The sequence below is a fragment of the Zonotrichia albicollis genome, chromosome 3 (assembly GCF_047830755.1).
Source record: "Zonotrichia albicollis isolate bZonAlb1 chromosome 3, bZonAlb1.hap1, whole genome shotgun sequence".
Lineage (NCBI taxonomy): Eukaryota > Metazoa > Chordata > Aves > Passeriformes > Passerellidae > Zonotrichia > Zonotrichia albicollis.
In genome coordinates, this window is record NC_133821.1 from 102404373 (window position 1) to 102424757 (window position 20385).

General features: G+C 40.9%; 1 protein-coding gene across 1 annotated transcript in view; it reads left to right on the forward strand.

The window, feature by feature from the left end:
- The window catches only part of SNAP91 (synaptosome associated protein 91), a 63174-nt gene extending 46638 nt beyond the window's left edge, over positions 1-16536 (forward strand). The window contains exons 19-30 of the mRNA XM_005485947.4: positions 165-242; positions 348-419; positions 904-987; positions 1827-1910; positions 5365-5502; positions 6790-6939; positions 7796-7826; positions 9017-9128; positions 12089-12172; positions 12242-12346; positions 13777-13877; positions 15105-16536. Coding sequence (XP_005486004.1) covers positions 165-242; positions 348-419; positions 904-987; positions 1827-1910; positions 5365-5502; positions 6790-6939; positions 7796-7826; positions 9017-9128; positions 12089-12172; positions 12242-12346; positions 13777-13869 — 1031 coding nt within the window. The 3' untranslated portion in view covers positions 13870-13877; positions 15105-16536. The remainder of the gene's footprint in view (positions 1-164; positions 243-347; positions 420-903; positions 988-1826; positions 1911-5364; positions 5503-6789; positions 6940-7795; positions 7827-9016; positions 9129-12088; positions 12173-12241; positions 12347-13776; positions 13878-15104) is intronic.
- The last annotated feature ends 3849 nt before the right edge of the window (positions 16537-20385 follow it).

Here is a 20385-nt window from a genome sequence, read left to right on the forward strand (position 1 = left end):
TCAGGAGTACCAAATGAACGATTCGTTGTTGCATGCGTGTTGTGTGCTAGGCTTTCAAAGCAGAGAGCCTGTTATTTCAAATATGATGTGCAAAATTGGAAACTTCTGTTTTCAGTCCTGCCTTTCAAAAATGAGTTAAAGATGTGTTGTGTTCTTGGCCTTAGATTTATTTGAGTCTGCTCCTGATGCACCTGCAGCACCTAAACCTGATGCTACTCCTAGCATAGATCTCTTTGGTACAGGTAAAGAGAGAATTCATGTGATACTCTGCTGCTTTGAGCCTGTGTAATGGTGTAAACTTGATTTGAGTGATACTTACTTCTCGTTCTTTCTTTTCTTCCTGGAAGATACATTTTCATCTCCACAACCTGGAGCTTCTCCTGTGCCTGAGAGTTCTCTCACTGGTGATCTCTTATCTGGTAAGTGCTTGTTTTCACAGGCCATTCCACAGACTTCCTGGGTTTGGATTTTTTTCCAAAAGTAAAAAAAAAAAAAAATACACAAACAGCTTACTGCCAATTTACATTTTTAAACTGAAATATCAAGACATATTAAGTTTTGGGTTTGCTGCTTTGGTCACAAGATGTGCACTTGCTGAATGAAGATGCAAATCATGAAGTGGCTGACACTGAAGTTCAGTAAGTAAGTGATGTTGTTGTTGGGAGAGCAAATACTCCTCTAAGCATAAGAAAATGCTTAATAAGCAATGTTTTCTTTAAAGTACTGTGGTTTTTCAGTTGCTGTGTGAGAAATGTAACACTTTCTGTTTGCAGTTCTGGAGACTATTACCCGAATTTACCAAACGTGTGGTACTAATTGTTGGAGCCCATATGGCTTTGAAATATTTAGCTATCACTGTTGCCTTGCTGATACTAAATATTATTTATCCTATGCTTACTGCAGTGGATGCATTTGCAGCCCCCTCTCCTCTACCCGCTGCCTCTCCAGCAAAGGTGGATTCTTCAGGTGTGATTGACCTATTTGGTGGTGGGTATTTTTGTTTCCTCACCACTTCAGAGTTGAATCACTTCATTTCGATTACCTTTGCGCTTTGCTAAAGCTGCGGGTTTCCCCTTCTCAACTTTTCTGTCTGGCCTTAGGGCTGAGTCTGGCACGTCTGGTTCTTAAACTTGCACCATAACGAACTGCAAATAAGCTGTCTGGTTGTCCTGTTGTCATGACACTTGCCATTCTGTCCCCAGTCAGTGCATGTGTGGCTCTTCCTCAGATGTCCAGTGAAATTCTGCTCTGTCCTTTTTCTTCTTTGCTAATCTCCATGGTCATGCTGTTTCCTCTCAGTTCCGTTTCTCAAAGCAGCTGAACTTTTGAGGGTGACTTGTCTCAAACTGGGTATATCTGAATCATGGGTTTTGACAAGGTGGAAATTAGGATGGACACAACCAACTCTAGGCATGTTGAGAAACAGAAGTGGTGCTTAGAAGCAGTGAATTCCAAACATTAGTGATACATTCCTCTAAGAAGATTTCATGTGAGCTAGTGGCTTCTGGCTGCAATGACTCCAAACTTTCAGCCAATGCATTCATCTCCAAAGTCCTGTTGTCTTGAATGCTGTGATTTGTATCTGAGAAGAGGTCCAAATAAAGGAGAAGAGATTTCTTGCAAATACTGGTTTGTTGTACATCCTTTTATCCACCTGAACTTTGCATCCATAGTACTGCTCTGCAATAAGGATGGCCAAGCAGTTTCATTTTCTTCTTCTGATGTATGAAGTGACTTTCTTTTGTCATGTTTTGATAAGTGATGAATTGATGTATTTAATATTGAATGTCTCACTCTTTCTTGATGCTTTCTGGAATTCCCTTTAGATGCTTTTGGAAGTAGTGCTGCTGAACCCCAGCCCACTACCCAGGCTGCTTCTAGTTCCTCAGCTTCTGCAGACCTACTTGCTGGTAATAAAGAACTTCTAAAAACTTGTTACTTTAGAGCAATACTAAGAAATGGTGTTTGAAATCTTTTATGTTCTTTGGGTGTAGATAGTGAAATAAAATACTTATGCACTAGATTTCTTAGGACTTCTGATATTTTAATTAAAACTAGAGTGACTTATAATGGAGGCAATATAGTGAAGTACAAGCTTACTTCCTAGATTATCTTCTTTCCATGTTCTTTGTTTTCCTACCTCCCACACAGCCTTATTTTTCTGTACTGTTCACTGAGTATGAGTGTCTCCATGAAGTTTCTTTGGCTGTCTGTAGCAGTACTAAAGTTAAGCAAGATTTCAGGCTATGCTTCTTGTTCCTTACTGCTAATTAAACTTTGAGTTCATTCAATTTGGTTTTCTTTAATTTGGTTGAGCACTTAAATGTTAGTAGCTTGAATGACTGACTTGGTAGCAGTCTTGCATTTAGCCAAGGAGAGTGGGTTGATGTGAGCATGGTTTTCTGAGCACAAGGACAGAGAAGTGATAGAGACCCTCTCCTTACACTGGGTGAGATGAGGTCTCTCACCACTGTCACACCTATATCAAAGGTTGGATAACTGTATTATTTTAGTCTGCAACCTACAGATAAGCAGCTTCAGCTGAATTCTTTGTGTACTACTCTCCAAAATTCGTGCTATACCATGTATTGTAGTGGCTGAGCTAAACAGCTGTGACTCCTCCCCATCCCAATTTGAAGTTTGTAAAGAGCAAAATCCCAACACATGCACTTTTGGTTTGAAGACTTGTCTTAAATTCTCCCATGTTTCTGAAAGGGGGATTTGTGTCATGATTTAAATTAATGCTACCCCAGCCAAAACCAGCACAATTTGTAGAATTGGTGGGTATGTTATCACTACATTTTCAAGTATCTTCTCAAAGTGTGGACATTGTCTAGTTGTGCTACAGGAATGAAGGAAGTTGTCTAGATAATAATAAGGCATACATCCATTCTCAATCAGCCAACCAGATTCTTAAATTGGGACATAATGTGTAAATGTATGCTAAATCTTTAGGACAGACTGCTTCAGATTTTAAGGTGGAAGGTTACTTTTTCTTTCATATTTCTTTGATAGGTCTTTGTAGTAGTTTATAGATGGCTTAAGGCCATAGATCAGTTTTTAACTAATCAGTTGTGGAACATGACAGTCTTTTGCAGTTACACGTGCTACCAGGAGACTGGGTGCGACAAGGTTGTTGGACAGAATTCTAATTCCGCTTATGCAAACATTACAGTACAAAATATTTTATGTCATTATCCATAACTAACCTTAAATGCAAGTAAGAATTGTGCTCCAGATGGCTTTAAACTTCAGCAGTGTGCACTCTGAATCTGATGAGTTGCATTAAATCAAAACCTAAATTATAAAAGGGATGTTCTAGTCTAAATACTCAAGCAGACCTGAAACAGTTGGGATGAATTGATGATTTTTTAAAATTTATTTTGTTTATGTTTTGAATATACATTCCAAAGGGCTCCAAGTAGATTTGATTTTATTTTTTTGGCAGACAGAGGGAGTCTATAAACATTGCAGCATATTGCTAAGCATTTGTTCACTCTAGATAATGGCAGATGTATAGCCTGCAGTGTAATCCAGTTTTAAATTTAAGAGTGTCTGGAGTTCATATCATGGCTGAAGGCATGTCCTTCATGGTTTATGAGTGTTTGGTTGTACTAAGTGTTTATATGCATAATGTTATGAGTATACTTACTATTCATAATTGCTTTATATGTTCTGCTGTCAAATGAGTTCCTGCCCCTTCTTGGCTTGCTTAGGAATTTTGGAAGAAATGTTTTCCTACTCTAAGCCTTTCAGCAGACAAAACCAGAGCTTTGAAGATAAATAAAACAGTCTAGCCATTTTCCCTTCTAGATCTTTCTACCCAATTAAACTATGTGCTTGTGTTTCCTAGTATGTATAAAAATAACATGTTCTTATATGAAATCTTAGTTGACTGTGTAAAAGCAACCTCAAAATCAGGCAGTTGAGGGTGTCCACACAACACATCTAACTCAGTTGCTGCTGTTTCTGCAGCCTTTCCTGGGGTCTTGTGCAGTCTCTAGACAACTAGGAAATTGATTCATTAAAGAATTTTACGGCTTCTGGGTCTGGTATTCCTCTTAAATTGTGCAGGGTGAAAAGCCATCAAATTAAGACCAGTCATCATACAAATCATCACCAGAAGCTGGGGAGTCCTCTGTTCTGTAGCTGGAAAAATAGACACTTTATGGACTTTGCAGAAGCTTACAGAACTTTCTAAACAGAACCTTATTAATGGATATTGGCTTATACTTATACCTTTCTGCCAGGCTCCTTACTCTCACTCAGGAAAGTGGAAAGACACGCTCTTTTAGGTGGCTCCTGTACTTTATGAATTGCTGCAGTGAACTGCCTTTTTCATCCCTGGATCTGGTCAACCTGCTTCTGGTCTGGTTCTGTGGAGATCTGTGCTTTTGTGCAGATACTTTAATGCACTGAGCTTTGCCTTGGGCAGGTGATGATCTCGTGTTTTAGCAGGTATCTGCTGCAGACCCCCTCCTCAAGAAGGGGCACGTAGAGGAAGCCTCTTTTAGGCAGCCTGAGAAAGCATCACTAATATAAGCTTTGGCACTAGGGCAGCTGGAACCACCATAGCACGTGCTGGAAGGGAGATGGGGAATGCAGCTGGGTATGGGTAGTGTGGAATGCATTGGAGAATCTCTTAATGTGGAGCATACCAGAATCTCTTAATGTGGAGTGACTTCAGTGGAGAGCCACAGAGATGATTACTTGTGCTTATGACATATGCAGAGAGACTGACCTAGGCTCGTTCAGCCTTAAAAAGATGCTTATAGATGTCAAAACTCACAGGAGCATGCAGAGGAGGTTCTTCTTGGAGGTGCACAAAGACAGTAAAAAAAGGAAATGTGTGTGGGAAACTCATTAAATACTGTAATGGTCTGATATGACAACAGGCCACCCAGAGAGCCAGTAGGAGCTCCTCTTGAAGGTGCTAAGGCAAATGTCTGGGCAACTTGATTTGATTAGACTGACTGTAAACAAGATGTGTGGCTGGCTGACTTCCAGAGATCCCTTCCAAACTACATTATTCCATGACAAACTCATGTCAGGAACAGACTGTGAAGAGATGAGGGCAGATCTCTGATGCCAGTGCATTTTTCCATATTCAGGGTTAGCTGCTGTGAGCATGAGACTTGCTGTGGGCTAGGATTTGGGTTATGAGGGCCTCTTGGTTCCATTATACTGAAGTGAGCCTAATAAACATAGGGAAGCTCACATAGGCTGCTGAAATGTTCTTTATTTTAAAATGGCACAGTAAGAATTGTCTTTTGTCTTTCCACCCTTTATAGACTGAGGAGTTGGTAAACAGTCTAACAAGGCTGGCTCTAACGTCCTCACCTCTCATATGTGTTTTTTTTAAAGGCTTTGGAGGTTCCTTTATTGCTCCCTCTCCATCACCATCCCCAGTCACTCCAGCTCAAACTGGATTACTACAGCCCAACTTTGATGCAGCTTTTGGGACAACAGCTCCAACAGCTGGCAGTTCATTTGATGCATCAGGTGAGCTACAGGGTTTTTTCCTGTGAATTTTCTAATATATTTTGTGTAGTAGATGAGTTAATGGCACCATTTTTAGGCTCTGAGTACAAGCAATATCAGTGACCTACTTTTTCTTTCTTACTGGAAGAACCTCAGGGTGGTGATAAGGCTGGCGTGTGCCCAAGAGCTCTCTGTACGCATTTTTTATTCTACCATGTCAGTAAAAGACAAACTAGTGTATACGTCATCCTTGCATGTGCTTGATAGCATGAATCAGGAATTAGACAAACAAGGAAAACTCTACTCTGTAAATCAAGTATAGAGGCAAGTCCTGTTGCCACAGCTTCTGATGGTGCTCTGGAGCCTGCATGGCACCTTAGGTACACACAACAGAAACTGCCCTAGAGTTCTTTGCCTGACTATAAGCTTAAACTTTTATCACTGCTATCATTTTGTTTGCATCTCTTCCATTCTATATTTTTCATGCTGGGTCCTTGCTACAAACTTAAAATTGGTGAGTTCTACAACCGTACAAGAAAAAAAGATGGAAATAATACTGCTGCTTGGTTATTTGGTTGCTTGCCAGTGCACATGCTACCCCTCCCTGTTGACTTAACATTAGCATGTACCTCAAATACAGATCAGAAGATAGAACTCAGGCATGAGATGTACCAAGCAGTTTGACTTCAAGGGATCTAAAAAATGAACTTCTGAGTTAGATGACTGGACTAAGGAGAATAGCACTGTCTGTGTGGATGGTTCTGGTTCCTTCTGATCTCATAAGATGTTAGTAGGTTTTCCCAATTCCCTGCTGCTTGCAAGTGAACAGTAACATCTTGAGACTGCCAATCCTGTTGCTGTGAGATGTCAAGGTATAAGACTGCCTTTGCCACAGTAATTCTGACTGGTGTTTGCAGCAAGATGTTCATTTTAAAAACCTTTAAATGAATATCTCCTGACAAATGTGTGTGTATCTGACATCTCTGTAAGGATGGTTGTAAGAAAAATAGTGTCATGTGGAAGTGGTGCTGTATCTATGTAGATTCAATGCTCCAATTAAATCCCTTTTTTAGGCATGTCTTCTCATGTTAGTTTTCATTGGTATAGTTTTTTGAGGATTACTGTACATTCAGTGTCTGGTAAACTGACATGCATGCCCTTGTTGGCATTACTTTCAATGTCAAATGGTGTTTGGGTAAGATCTGTGGTGTGGTCGTCTGTGCTGTGTTCGTTGAGCAACAGCAGAGTGGCAGGCAGTGCATTTTTGATCACAGCTGCTGTTCTAACTCACTTTCCTTTCACTTCCAGTGTTTGATGGCTTAGGTGATCTTCTCATGCCAACTATGGTTCCTTCTGGTCAGCCTGTAGCACCTGCAGCCACAGCAACAGTCCCTGCTGCAGCAGCAAGCAAAGGCCTCGGGAGTGATCTTGATTCGTCTCTCGCAAACTTAGTCGGCAGTAAGTGACAAATTTTGGTTTTGAGTGGTGTGGCATGCATGTTGCTTTTTCATGGAGCAAATACCTGTCAAATTTAGCTTGCTTCAGTATCCTCCTGTTCTGGGCTAAGGTGTAATCCTGCTGAAGTTGTATAAAATTAATACTCCCTTAGTATATGTAAACACACCACAGCAAATGTGTAACTGATCTTATGATGCAGACATGGCTGTTAGGTGTGGAGGAAAATACTGAGCTTGGAAGTCAGCAAGACTCTTAATCCCTTGAAATGTCTTCTGCAAATCATCTGCTATATCAAAGTTTGGAGGAGAAAATCAAACAGCAATTTATGAATTACAGGAGATATAATGGTCCTGTGAGAAGAGTACTCTTTAAAATTTAACTTAAGACTTCTTCCAAAGGGTAATTAAAGAAACTATTTGGAGTTTCCATGTTTGACCAAGCAGATAAAACATTGGAAAACTTATAGGCAATGTCCACATTTAGTGTATGTAGAATACAGCTTTTTATTTCTGTATGTGTAATGAGGAACAGAAACTAGTGTTACCATTCATGGTAAATAGTTCAGTGCTCTCAAATAACTTGGCATTTTGTGGTCCTAAATATAGTTACTTTTGTTTGCTGCTGAAGCAAAAATGACTTTCTCAAGTGCAAGACATCTGCAGGGTTTCTCAGGTGTTTGTCCTGAAGAATAGGTAGATGTGGCCAGTCCTCTGATGCTGTCTAAATGAAGACAGCCAAAACTTTTTTGGTCTTGATAGGCCCCAATGCAATGAAATGTAAGCTGTTGCTTTGACAGGCTCCAATTTTCTAAATGTGTGGTTTCTTTTTTATTTCCTTTTTTCCTTACAATTTTCAGATCTTGGAATTTCTGGTACTACTTCTAAAAAGTAAGTTCAACTTTGCTTAAAGATAAAAGTAATTTTTCTACTCTGGTGTAAAGCACTACATCTATTTCAGTGTTTATTAAGTAGCAATGAATTGGTTATATGCTCTGACCTCCCAATCCAGAAAAATTCTGAAGAAAGTATTCTATTCTGTACAGGTTTACTGAATAATTAAGGTTCACTGTTCCTGATATAGCTTACAAAACTGCTGTCTTGAATCTGAGTGTTAGAAATATTTTCTCCTGTAAATTACTGTTTTCATGTTGGATAACTGATTTCCAAACAGCTTATAATGAACAAATAGTCCAGATAATATATACTTTTATAGCTCCCCTCAGTAATCTATGCTAATATATAATAGATGTGTTATATTTTTACAGATGCTGGATGTACTTATTGTGTAGGCATTGAAATACTTCCAGAATAGAAAAGAGGTTCATTCCATGCAGCGATAACTTTCTTTTTGCAAAAAGAAATAGTTACAACATTGTGTTTGTGTTTTTATCTTCCTAATCTAACTGCTTGCTTGTGCCCTGAGCCTTCCTCTGTATGCAAAACTTCAAAATGTTTTGTGTCTCTGTGGAGATGATAGGAGGGATGTGCACAAACGTATCATGAGGTTTAGCCTCAAAATGTAGCTTACTTCAATCTGCTTTGTTCAAATGGTGTATTTTATTCTGGTAGGGCAGCTTGTAACAAAACCTGTTTTGTTGACAGCCCTTTTATTCTATGAATGATTTGTTTCTCTTGTATCTATCAACTTTTTGCAGAACTGAATGCTTTCCTTCTTCAGCTGTCTGAGCAAGATTTCCAGCACTGAAATGGCCTTTCAAAGACATCTAGCAGGCAGCTCTCCTGCCTGGCCCCAGTAGAATAGGCAGTAGCAGTCCCTCTTCCTACTTTGCAAGGGTATATGTGATATGTTACCTTCAGTCAATACTAAGTAAAACTTCTCTTTAATTCTCAACACAAAGGCCATAACCATGTAACTGACTTCAGCTTAGAGTGTTCTGGTGTCTACTGCTAACAACCCTTGAAACTGAGCGTCACTAAAAGTAAATCTTTCTGTTAATAACTGCATACACCATAAGCTAATGTAGCTGCACGTCTAATGCTAATGTGTGCTGTAACTGCTTTTCATTTTCGCTGTGGAAGTGTGCAAATAATAGCCTGCCTCTCTCCCTCTCTGTTAGGGGAGACCTGCAGTGGAATGCTGGAGAGAAAAAGTTAACAGGAGGAGCCAACTGGCAGCCAAAAGTAGCACCTGCAACATGGTCAACTGGTGGTGTCCCAGGTGGTCCTTTGGTAGGTGGCTAATCCATAGACAGCACTGGTTTTGGGCTTCCAATATTTGATGAGGCTGTGCAAGCATACCTGTAGGGACTGCTCCACTTACTGAGGCTAAAGAGTTTGCCTCTGTGTAAATTATATGAGTATTTCAAGTCTCATTTTTTAAAAACCCATTTACAGTGGGTATAAATAAACCATTGAGTAGTAAATTAAAAATACACTAGCTTGTGTATCAAGGTATTGCTCTACCTGTACATTTAGTACCTGTGGGCATTTCCAAGTGTGTGATTAGCCATGTAGATCTGGCCAGGATCAGGCCCAGGACAAGTGCCCAAAATAAAACACTCTTGATCCAAAGCTGATGTACTATAAGGAGAGAAAGTACCTAGTTTTCCTCGAGTTTTACTGGATGAAGTAGATCAAAAGACTACATAGTATTCATACTGATCAAGGACCTGATGTTAGATCGGGAGTGGGTAGCTTATTTAGCAGGGTAAAACAGTTGGAAAAGGTAAGATTACCCTGTAAAAAGTGTCAGAAGGCACTAATTTTGAGAGAAGAGGGTCAAATTGAGCTAAAAATCTAAACTTGGAACAAGAGCAACTTGATAATGAGTGAGCTACAAAAGTATTCTGAGGAGTAATACCTCATCTCATCAAATGTCTCACAAGGCTTAAAACAGCCTCCATTTGAACAAGGTTGGGTTGGCAAAGGAAAGAAGAGCTCTGAAAGGGGACCAGGACCAGTTCAGTTCCTTGCTGCCACAGCCAGGTGTTGACATGACTCTGAGCACGTTCCATAATGTTATGGAAGACACAAGAATTCTCTGTACTTCACTTAATGTGTTAGTTGTAACACCAACTTTTTTTCTTGATAGAAAGGCTGGGCAATACTGTACAGTGTAAGTGAATTTTTTTTGACCTCTTACTGCACTTACTAAACATGAAGATACTAACAGCACTCACCTGCACTGCAGTTACTACTGCTGGCTTAAAACTAGCTAGAAGCTTCTAACACGGCTCCTCTTGGGCTGTCTGTCCAACAGACAATTCTCAGCCAGTGGGTTGAATATGGCAGTAGTGATGAACCATTTCTGTGCTGTAAGCTTGAAAATTATCTCTTTACTGCTTTACTTTGATGTGAACTACCTGATGATTTGTACTGCCTGAAATTTTGAGCTTCTGCAGCATCAGTCTGATCTTGTAGTGATTTTACCATCTGAGAAGTAATTGGTGTTTCTGGGAAGCTGGGTAGTTTTGGTAGCATTTCATGAAACATTTGTGTTGTATATATTTCTTCAGAATCATGCACTTAGGTACTTTTTGAAAGCAAAGTAACCCGGGTCTGCAGGCAAAATAAATATGAATGAAAAAATGAAGCTTTTATTCGTGTCACTATTGAACCTTTTAAGTTTTGGTCACTTCTTCCCTTTCTTGTGAACTTTCAATTCCAGGATTAAAATCAGCAGAATTACATCAAACCCCATCCCCTCAAGTGACCTTGTGCTTAGAGGCAGGAGCAGATTCAGTTTGTATGGCCATTTTCTTGGCATCTGCCTGACTGGATGTTGAGCTACAGTGTGTTCCTGTAAAAGTGATCCAACTGCATCTGATGTCATTAACCTGTGTGGTTTAGTGTCTTGCTTTACATACCTGATTGTCCAGATCTTGGTTTTAGTTTGGAGACTCTGCTAGCACAGTACAGTTTTTAACTGAAATTCTCCCCTGAAACTTTCAGACTGGAATAGAGTTCATAAATTCTTAGCCAGAAAATGTAGTAGTTTGGATAAATAAGTCTGGGACAGGTTATCTTGACTTGTCTCCAGCTTCTTAAGAAACTAGCATGTTTTAGCCTGGAAGCAAGGACCAACCAAGGGCACTAAAATGCAGCATTCTCAGAAGTGGACTGTACAGTTCCAGCATATCTGCAGAGACACACTCTCCTTTGAGCTGTAAGTGTGCTAGCTGCTCTCCAAGTGCTGTGGGGTGTTACTGACTCGAGGTGGGTGGTAAAGATGTGGAGGCACAGACCATACAGCTCCTGTAACAGCTTGGGAAATGGTGTCAGTGTGCTTAGGCCATGCAAGAGTAGTAATGAAATCCTACTGCCCTTTTTACATCCCTTCCTTGAATACTTTCTGCCTCTCCTCAGAGCTGTTAATAATTTGGATTGTATATATCTGTGAAAAGGAAAGGTTTAGATGCCTTCAAGGCTATAAGGAGACACTGCATGGGAGTTACATGGAAGGCAGCCAAAAGGGATGATGTGTAGGCTGTGCTAAATAAGTGAGGTGGGGTGGCCTTTTTAAAGGTGCTCTTGTGCTGTATATCCAGTCAGACTACTAAACTAACAGTTCTCCCTGAATTGTAGTGGAAGATAACCTTTGTTTTGCCTTTTATTATTTGAACTAAAATCATACCAATATGAATGAAAATCATAGCTAGACAAACTAAACTGCCCTTAGTAATGGTTCTGATTGTGGTTTAAGTGTATGAACTTATCCTTTAACTTCAATGATTCTTGGTGCATAATTATTTTTTCTTCACTGTAAACTAATTATAGCAGCTATTTCCTTTAGCTTTACAATCTGCTTAAGCTTTTACTAAAATACAGTGCTACAATAAGTGTCATAGTGTGTTAGTTGTTAAGAAATTTGGGTGCTTTCTTACGCTATGAGAAGGAGAAGGAAACTGTGTCTTCTTGGGCCTATTTTGAGTTCTAATCAGTAAATGGGCTATGTTCATGAGGAGAATGGAGTCTGTCACCATTGCTTTCTCATGAAGGAAGAAGCTGAGCATAAGGACTCATTCAGCTCTCTCATTCCTTGAAGCATTGTGGTTTTGAGGCTGCATATGTGCTGCATAACAGTCCTACTTTCCAGAGCAGCTTTGAGAATGCTGGAGACTCTGTGTGATTTCCAGATGGTTGCTGTTAGATTTTTGTGCTTTTTTGCCCTTTTTTTTTTTATTTTTTAGGCGGGAGCTGTGCCTCCAGCAAGTGCTGTTCCTGCAGCAGGAGGTACTCCACCTGTCCCACAGCCAGGAGCAGCATTTGGGATGGTGAGTCTCTTTTGCTACACCGCTGTCCCTCCCTCGCCCGGCCCCTGCTGACTTGGTGTTGGTTTGCAGCCCCCAGCAGGTGCAGGGGTGCCCATGATGCCCCAGCAGCCGGTGATGTACGGGCAGCCCATGATGAGGCCCCCGTTTGGAGCCGCCGCTGGCCCTGGTGTACAGGTGAGAATCGCTCTACACCAATGCTTCATGCTCTCCATGCCTCTAGAAAGCAGCTCCTCGTGTGTGCGTGCGTTAGCTCAGCTCAGCCCTAGCTCTGGGCCAAGGATCAGCTGCCTGCCTTGCAGCAAATCACATGAACCACCTGGATTTTTTTGAAGTTGCCTTGTATGAGACCAATGGAACAGGTTTGAAAAGTCTCCTACAGATAACTGCATCCAAGATCTGGTTTTGGAGGATATTTGAATTAAGCTGCAAGTGGAACTCTCAGGCACTGCTATTCTGTTCACAGTCTACCAAAATTTACTATAGCTACGCTCAGCAGGTGATGCAGCATAAGCTGTAACACCTGTCCCAGGCTGTTACTTCAACTAGAGTTTGGTTTGTAATAATACTGAAAAGAAAGAACCTTTCCAGAGGAGATGCAGGAAATTATTTAGCTGTAGTATTTTTCTTTTTGTGAGTCAGAAGTCCATCTTGCCTTTCAAATAAGGAGGGAGATGGAAATTGATGCTGCAGCTGTAAAATCTCATTGGTAACCCTGGAAACCAGGCTGCCCTTGTTTTGCAAATACTAAGCAATCAACATATAGCAAACCACCATTTTTATGTAGGGAACTACATTCCCAATGAAGCTTGTCAAGGTTTTCTATGTAAAAATGGAAAAAACAGAAAGAACTTGAAATTGCTGTAAGAATATACTTAGTCTTGCTTTTCCTCCCGCTTTAAACTATCTCTGTGCTTACCAAGAATACCATGATGGGAATCAGAATTTTTTTTCTGAAAAAGGGGTCATCAAGGTGCCAGGGCTACATACAAAATACCTCTTGTGCCCTGAGTTGAGGTAGGAATGGGGAGGAGTGAGGTCAGAGTGGGAGAATGATTTGACCACCATAATCAGAAGTTTTGCATGGAACTTCAAAACTGATGTTTTCTATTGAATGACCATTTTTATACCTGCCAAAGGAGGAACCTAGTGTGATCCAGTCATATTTCCAGTTTGTTTTGGACTCTTATTTACATTACCAATGTCAAATAATTTGTACTTAACTGCCAGTGACAGGGAATTTCAGTACCCTGGAAGATGCACTCTGCTTGCTCTGAGCCTTGGTTTTTAGCATCTAACAATTGTCTCTTCTGTCTGGGTTGAAGGTTCTAACGCCTCCCTGGTTTGCAGGGAGGGAGAGATCTCAAGCTATGCTAATTAGAATCTGCAGTATTTATAGCCCTAGCCACTAAACCTGCCAAACATTGTTAACCCTGTAGTGAGGATGGAATCCAAGCAATGCTTGAGCAAAACGGCTGGACTTGCAGACAAATGAGAACTTTTTATGCTTGCAGTGTGCTTGTGTGAGAACTGCCTGTGTCTATCTAACGCTTGTGTATTCTTGTCTGCTTTGTTTTTCTCCTGCCTTCCTGGCTGGCGTCTGTCAGCTTTCTCCAAGCCCAACTCCTGCTACTCAGAGCCCCAAGAAACCTCCAACAAAGGACCCATTAGCGGATCTTAACATCAAGGATTTCTTGTAAACGATAAGGTATTCTGTGGCTGCCTGCTCCAGCATGTCACTCTCTGGTACATGTCTGGCACACAGATGTTGTTTAGGTTGAATATAAAAGATAAAATCGCAGCTGCAGAGCTAGAAACATGCACTGTATCGAAAACCAAATTCTCTGTCCACACTCTTAACTTTAGCCTGAAATCTTGACTCACAGATAAACTTTTTCTGACAGTTGTTTTTGGCAAAAAAAAAGTATCTTTAATGCATAACTTCCATTTTTTCCTTGTTTCCACTCAGTCCGAGCATTCATGTTTGGGTGTTTTCTTGAAGTTATTACTGAAACATGTAGAATGATAGCAGTGTACAAATACTGAGGGGCAGATGGTATGAAGAGGCCTTTTCCACTCTTGTGGGTGTTGAAACAGATTCGGTATCATAGGTGTGAAGGTGTCAAAAGGGGAAAAACTTACATGTTCTTGTCATCAAGGGGAAGTTGTTTGCAGCTCTTCACTGCTGTCAGCTGATGTTCTACCCTGCCATACAATTTTTCAAGGCACTGCTTTTCTGAATGGTAAGGCTGTGAGGTCCTGAGCAGTGCTGTGTGGAGCAGTAATGGGGAGGAACAGAGGAGTAAATGCAAAGAAAAATGGAGGAGAAGCAAAAGACAGTACTGCATAATGGAAGGAAAAGGCCAAAACATTATTCTGATGGTTCTGGAAGGCCAAGTAGGAATATAAAATTGAATTAACGCTTAAGCCAATTAAAAAATAATAATGCAGAAATAAGGTATGCATTTTATAATTAAGTCTAGAATAATGAGTCTAGAATAAGGTGAGGAGAGGACAATGATTACATAACTTTAAAGCCTTCTTCATGAGTCACTTCTGTTCCTTCCTAGAGCTTAATTCTAAAATTTGTTCTGAGCCCACTCTGCACTGGAGCTGGCAGCAGTGATTCAGGCTGCTCTTAGCAGGCATCTCCCAGTTCCACTTCACCCTTCCAATTCCAGCCCCAGAGAGGTGTACCTGGCACTTGGCAGAGACAGCCAGGGGTGGAGATACACCACTGCTGGGACTCACTGCTTTCAACTTGTATTTATAATAGAGAGATTCATAACTGGCTGTGGGAAGACTGCTACTTCACTAGAATCTGATGGTAAATCCTTTGAGATGTGGAGAGATGAGCAGATTTCATGCTCTTTGTAGAACATGCTTTACTAACTCATTATACCAGTTTTCATCTAATGCTTTTCTATATTCACAGCTGCGTTTTTTCTGACTGGATGCTAAAAATGTGAGTTTGGAGACTACAAATGGACGCTCAGAGTTTCTCAGTGAGCCACCAGTACCAAACCCAGTGCTTACTCAGACTTTCTCTTCCTCCTGAAACGTGTAGCACAGCTGTGAAAGTGAACATTAGGAATGTGTACTACCTTAGCTGTTATCCCTACTCTCTCGAAATTTGTGTACTTGGGTTATTTGTGTTTTACAATTTAAACAATGGATGTATGTTTCTGATGCCTTCTAGTGCTTTTCTGAACCTATCCCACAGGGGCAGATTATGCAGCTGTTGTTTGGTGAGCCATTTGGAGCAATGTCTGTGGTTTTTGAAGGTTTCAATGTATATAACTTTTTGAGGACACCCAAAGTTTCCCTAGGACTCAATTTCTCCTTTATCTGTTAAAAAACATAGTGTGATAATATCAGATATTAAAGAAAATACTTACAAAATTGTGCAAAATATCTTTTTTTTTCCAGTCACAGGAATCTCAATTGTCGTGAAAAAAATGTTTTATTTTTGTGGCACTGTATATGTTAAAATAATTTAAAGTAATATAAAGGAAAACTTCCATAACAAATACTTTTTCAATGATTTACCAAGAATGAAAAACCATATCTGAAAGAACACCATATTTATTGCTGTTTTTAATTTTAAATCTATTTTAATTCTTTAAGTTTTTGCATTTATAATTGGCATATTTATCAGTTCTTGCTAAACGCACTGAAAATAAGTAAAGGGTCAGTTTCTCTCCATGTAGTTGGGAAAAAGCAACGCTAGTTGTGCTGGCAGTAAGGGATTTCAAATACGAGAGCACTTTTTGGTATATCTGTAGTCAAAACATTACAAGTGATGTTACTCATCTCTGTTCAGTTCTTCTGTACATCTCTTAATTTAGTGCTTACCTGTGTATGCCTTAGGATAGTGTTTTCTCATTGCCCCGAATGCGCTGTGAGTAGCTTTTGTACTATTGGTGATTAGATTTAATTCTGATCCGGAGATCCATGCCCTTTACTGTACATACTGTGTTCCTTTGATTTTTATTTGTTCTCATACTGTTTCTGCTGATGGCTTGGTGTAAGATCTTGACTCTTCAATGAGGTCACTGTTGATCAGTGTTACAAGTGGCTTGGCAGTTCTCTGTAAAAGCATATTGGGTTGGAAAGATATTCACCTAAAGTCTTTCAAATGAACTATTTAATCAATGTATGGTACCATTAAAAGTGGTTGTATCTGAATTTGCTGTGGGGATAACATACACTGTAATGGGAAAGTTCTATAAAAAGTTAATTTCAAAATGGCTTTTCTTTGTATTTCAGTTAAAAAAAATCCCAAACAAAAAAAAAACCCCAAAAAACAAAAAACCCCAGTGCATGTGTGCCCTCTGAGATGCAATAAACACCTTGATCAAAGTAAATATCTTGTTGCCAGTTTCATACTCATTAAGATGTTGAGCACAATAATATAGTCTGAGAGGGGAAAAATGTGTTCAGGTCCTGACACTGATTGATGAGTCTGCTGCATATGGGAATGATTTTTATAGAATCATAGAATGATTTAGATTGGAAAAGTCATCTAAGATCATAGAGTCCAACTCGACCTAACACTGCCACCTCCACTGCCCATCCATGTCCCTAAGTGCCCCATTCACAGCTTTCTGCCCTCATTGTGCCAGTTTTGTAACCAGTTAAATACCAAGGGTGTGCTAGAGGATTTTTTTAATAGTTTCTTTTATGTATCTGAATAGACCCCATCAGTAATTTCATCTCTTTACCATCCCCAGCTGTTTTCAGCTGTGCCCAGTGTATGGCAGCCACGGGTAGGAGCTGCCCCCTGAGCCTCCTGGGCTCAGGGACTGCCCCAGGACCATAAAGGCCTTCCTTGGAAGGGTTTTGGGTGGAAGGGTGGGTGGGGGACAGGGCTGCACTTGGGGGAGCCCAGAACCCTCTTGTCACAGTGCCATTACCTGGCACTGCAGGATTTGCAATGCCCCAGGGCAGGACAAAGGGGGCATCAATTTTATATCTCACCCTTATGATGAGCTCTCAGTTGCATCCCAAATTTCTGGATTAAAAATGGGTAAGGCTCAGCAAATTGCTGTGTTTCCTCACTATTTGAGCATGAAGACCTGGACTGGGTCAGTAACTGCATCCCCAGAAAGGCTCACCATGGTTTTTCCTACCCTGCCTGTGTGCTGTGTCTTGCCAAATGCAGAGAATGCTTGACTTCTTACCACTGTGTTGTGCATGTCTTCTCAAGGACAGCATTTTCAGAGGAGAATCATAACCAAACAAGTAAATATATTTAGACCAGCTCATTAGTGTCTTACTGAAATTGAGATGATGAGCTGCTACTCACTGAATTGCAAATGAATGTTTACAACATCACATGTTTCAAGGGGCCAGACCTCAGGGTGAGGGTTTTCTCCTTGCCAGGTACATGCTCCTACCAGAGAATAATTGGCTTTCTGCATTAGCTTCATCCATGTCCGCACCCCTTGTCCTGATTTTGGTTAGTTTTCTGTAGATGTCATGGCCAACAGCTCTGAATGTGTGTGTGATTTGTTATCCTGTGAGTAAACAGAAGCCTGGACAAAAAGGAAGCTTGGGGGAAAGGCATGCACAAGTTTGTTCACTGTGGGAAGTAAAACCAGTGTATTTCCCCAGATGCTGACTAAGGCTAAACAAGTGACTTGCTCTCCCTAGCACAAAGGAATTATAAAATCTGGCTTGCAAGGCAACCACGTGGTTGTCTCCTGGCCTGCAGACAAGAACATGTTCTTGTTATCATCTGAGTATCCTCATCCAGGCACGAACGTGTCTGTGTCCTGCTATGACTAACCACTTTTCAATACAAGCTGTAGGGAAGAGTGGGTGGAAAGGAGTGCTCCCATCTGCAGAAAGAAGAAACTGTCTCCTTCCCCTGCATTTTTCATGAGAGGAGGACAGATTTCAGACAGCTGATATGTCCCTTATCCAAGTTCTTACTGACCTGTGTGCTGACTTCTTGAAAAGCTGGCACCTCTGGCCACATGTGGCCTTCGTAGCTCCTCCTTAAGCTGTGAGTGCCTTAAGGAGTGGTAAGCACCTGGAGAACCTGAATTCAGCTTATTGCAGAGGTTTGAAAAAAATCCAACTCATTCTGGAGAATGGACTTTTTTTTTTTTAAATGTTTGGAGTTAGCATTGCCTCCTACTCCACTCCTTTGTTCATTTGTTCATTAATTTTAATTGGCTTTATTTAAAAATTTTAGCTGTAAATATACTATAGCTTGAGTTGATGGCTTCTGGATTGATGCTGGTGTTGCCACAGATGAAAGCTTGGATGGTGGGAACTAAACCTCTAAGTTGTCTTCTAAGATCCTGGGGGCCACCTTAGCCTTTCAGGCTGGTTGCACAGTCAGGCTTGCTACCTGAACTTCCAGTCTTAAGATTTAGTAAGGCAGCTGCAAAGGCTAGTGACTTGCCCTAAAAACAAGCAGGAAAGTCAAGAGCAAAAGCTGTTCTGGGATGGGGGTAAAAGAGAGGGAAAGGAAGATTGGCTTCCAATTTGCTTTGATACTATGGGGTACTACTTACTGGGGGCAGACAGCACCTAGCTCATGAAATGTCTGTGGCCATGGCTGACATTGTTTTGTCTTTGTGACATGAACACTTGCTCCTGTCCCTCCTTCACCATCTCTCATCCCAGAATAAGAGCTGCATGTTCAGATAACCTCCTCTGCATGGGGAAGGAAAAACATCCCAATAATTCTTAATGCCTTGAAACTTGTTGTGGTAGGAGTAGTGTCAGTGACATAAAGATAATACACTGAGTTAGTGATTCAGACCTTCCAGGACCTGAAATATAGCAGAAATTTTATTAAAATAGAAAATCTTTTTTCCATGTGTAATATACTGCTAGTGCTGTGAGCAGTGTGGGAAGTGGCAGACACCGGAGTGGTAATGAAGGATTGAAATAAGAATTTCAGAGATGGGACTACAGAAGGAGAGAGGCTGTACAGACTTAAAAGCAGACAGCACTGCTGTTTTTTCTGCTCCAGATCTTGGATTCTAAAGCTTCACCACCTCTTCCCTTAATTAAACTCTGCAAGTGATATGGGCAGCAGAATTCCAATGCTTGCTTCATTGCCCAAGACATGCAATTAGAGCTGTAAAAATAGCCTTTGAGAGTTAGCAAAGGCAGTAGACCAGAAACAGAAACTGAAACAAGTGAAGAAAAGTGCCATCCACTGCAAGGACTAAAGAGAGCAAACCTGTAGTCTGATGGTGCTGGAGAACCTGTGGGAGGGTTGGTGAATGCCCACTCTGCACAGCAGTGTAAAGCACCTGCATTAAAATGCTCATGGTGGAAACATGGCCAAGTTTGAGCCATATTTTCATAATATAGTTTATTATGATGGAAGAGTGTGGCAGCAGCTCTCTGGCCACAGAGAGAAACAGACAGCTTTCCCAGGCATCATTCTGGGAAAGGCTGTGAGAAGATCAGAGAAAAGAATGAGAAACAATTCTTGACTTGCTGCACCTGGTATTGGGAATATGTGGAATGTGTTACGGAGATTCATTTACCAAAGGGTGGTTTGGTTTCTTAATTAGCCAATGGTGATGGTGTTTTGATTGGAGGACCAGTTAGGTCCACTTTTAGCAAACTAGGGTATAAAAGTATGGGTTTCTTGATAAAAATGATCAGCCTTCTGTAAATGTCTTGAGAGTCTACGTCAATTACTACTTTGTTGTGGCCCATTGCAATGACAGAAGAGATTTCTCCATTTACCTCAATATAATAAAATTATAAAGTAACCATCCTTTTAAGAGGTCCTGCAGGTCCTGCCAAAGCACTGTCCCACTCTGTTGGAAGCAGAGATCTCCTACCACTAAGTGCACCCATGAGGGCACATCCTACGCAATCTGAGCCGGTCTTTCAGAGTTCAAGTGGTAGCTGGAGACAGGTAAGTTGTTTTCCAGGAAAGTACAGGGACTGGTGACATAGGGTAGGATCCTCCCCTGCCCTCCCAAGAACATCACCTTGCCATAGTCCTTGTCTGTACTTTTGCCTTTCCAAGTCTGGAGAGAGGCTGTGTGGGAGAGGGATAGTATTGCATTAAGGAGGGAAAGGAGAAGATGGATGCATCAGGGAATGGTGTGGGGGATAAATGGTGTGTTTTTGCTCCTGGGGCTGCAGGCTGTCTCTAAGGAAGGGGGTGGGCACTGAAATATTGTGGGTACAGAGTGACCCCCAGGGAGGGGGCAGCTCTGTGCCCTCAGCCT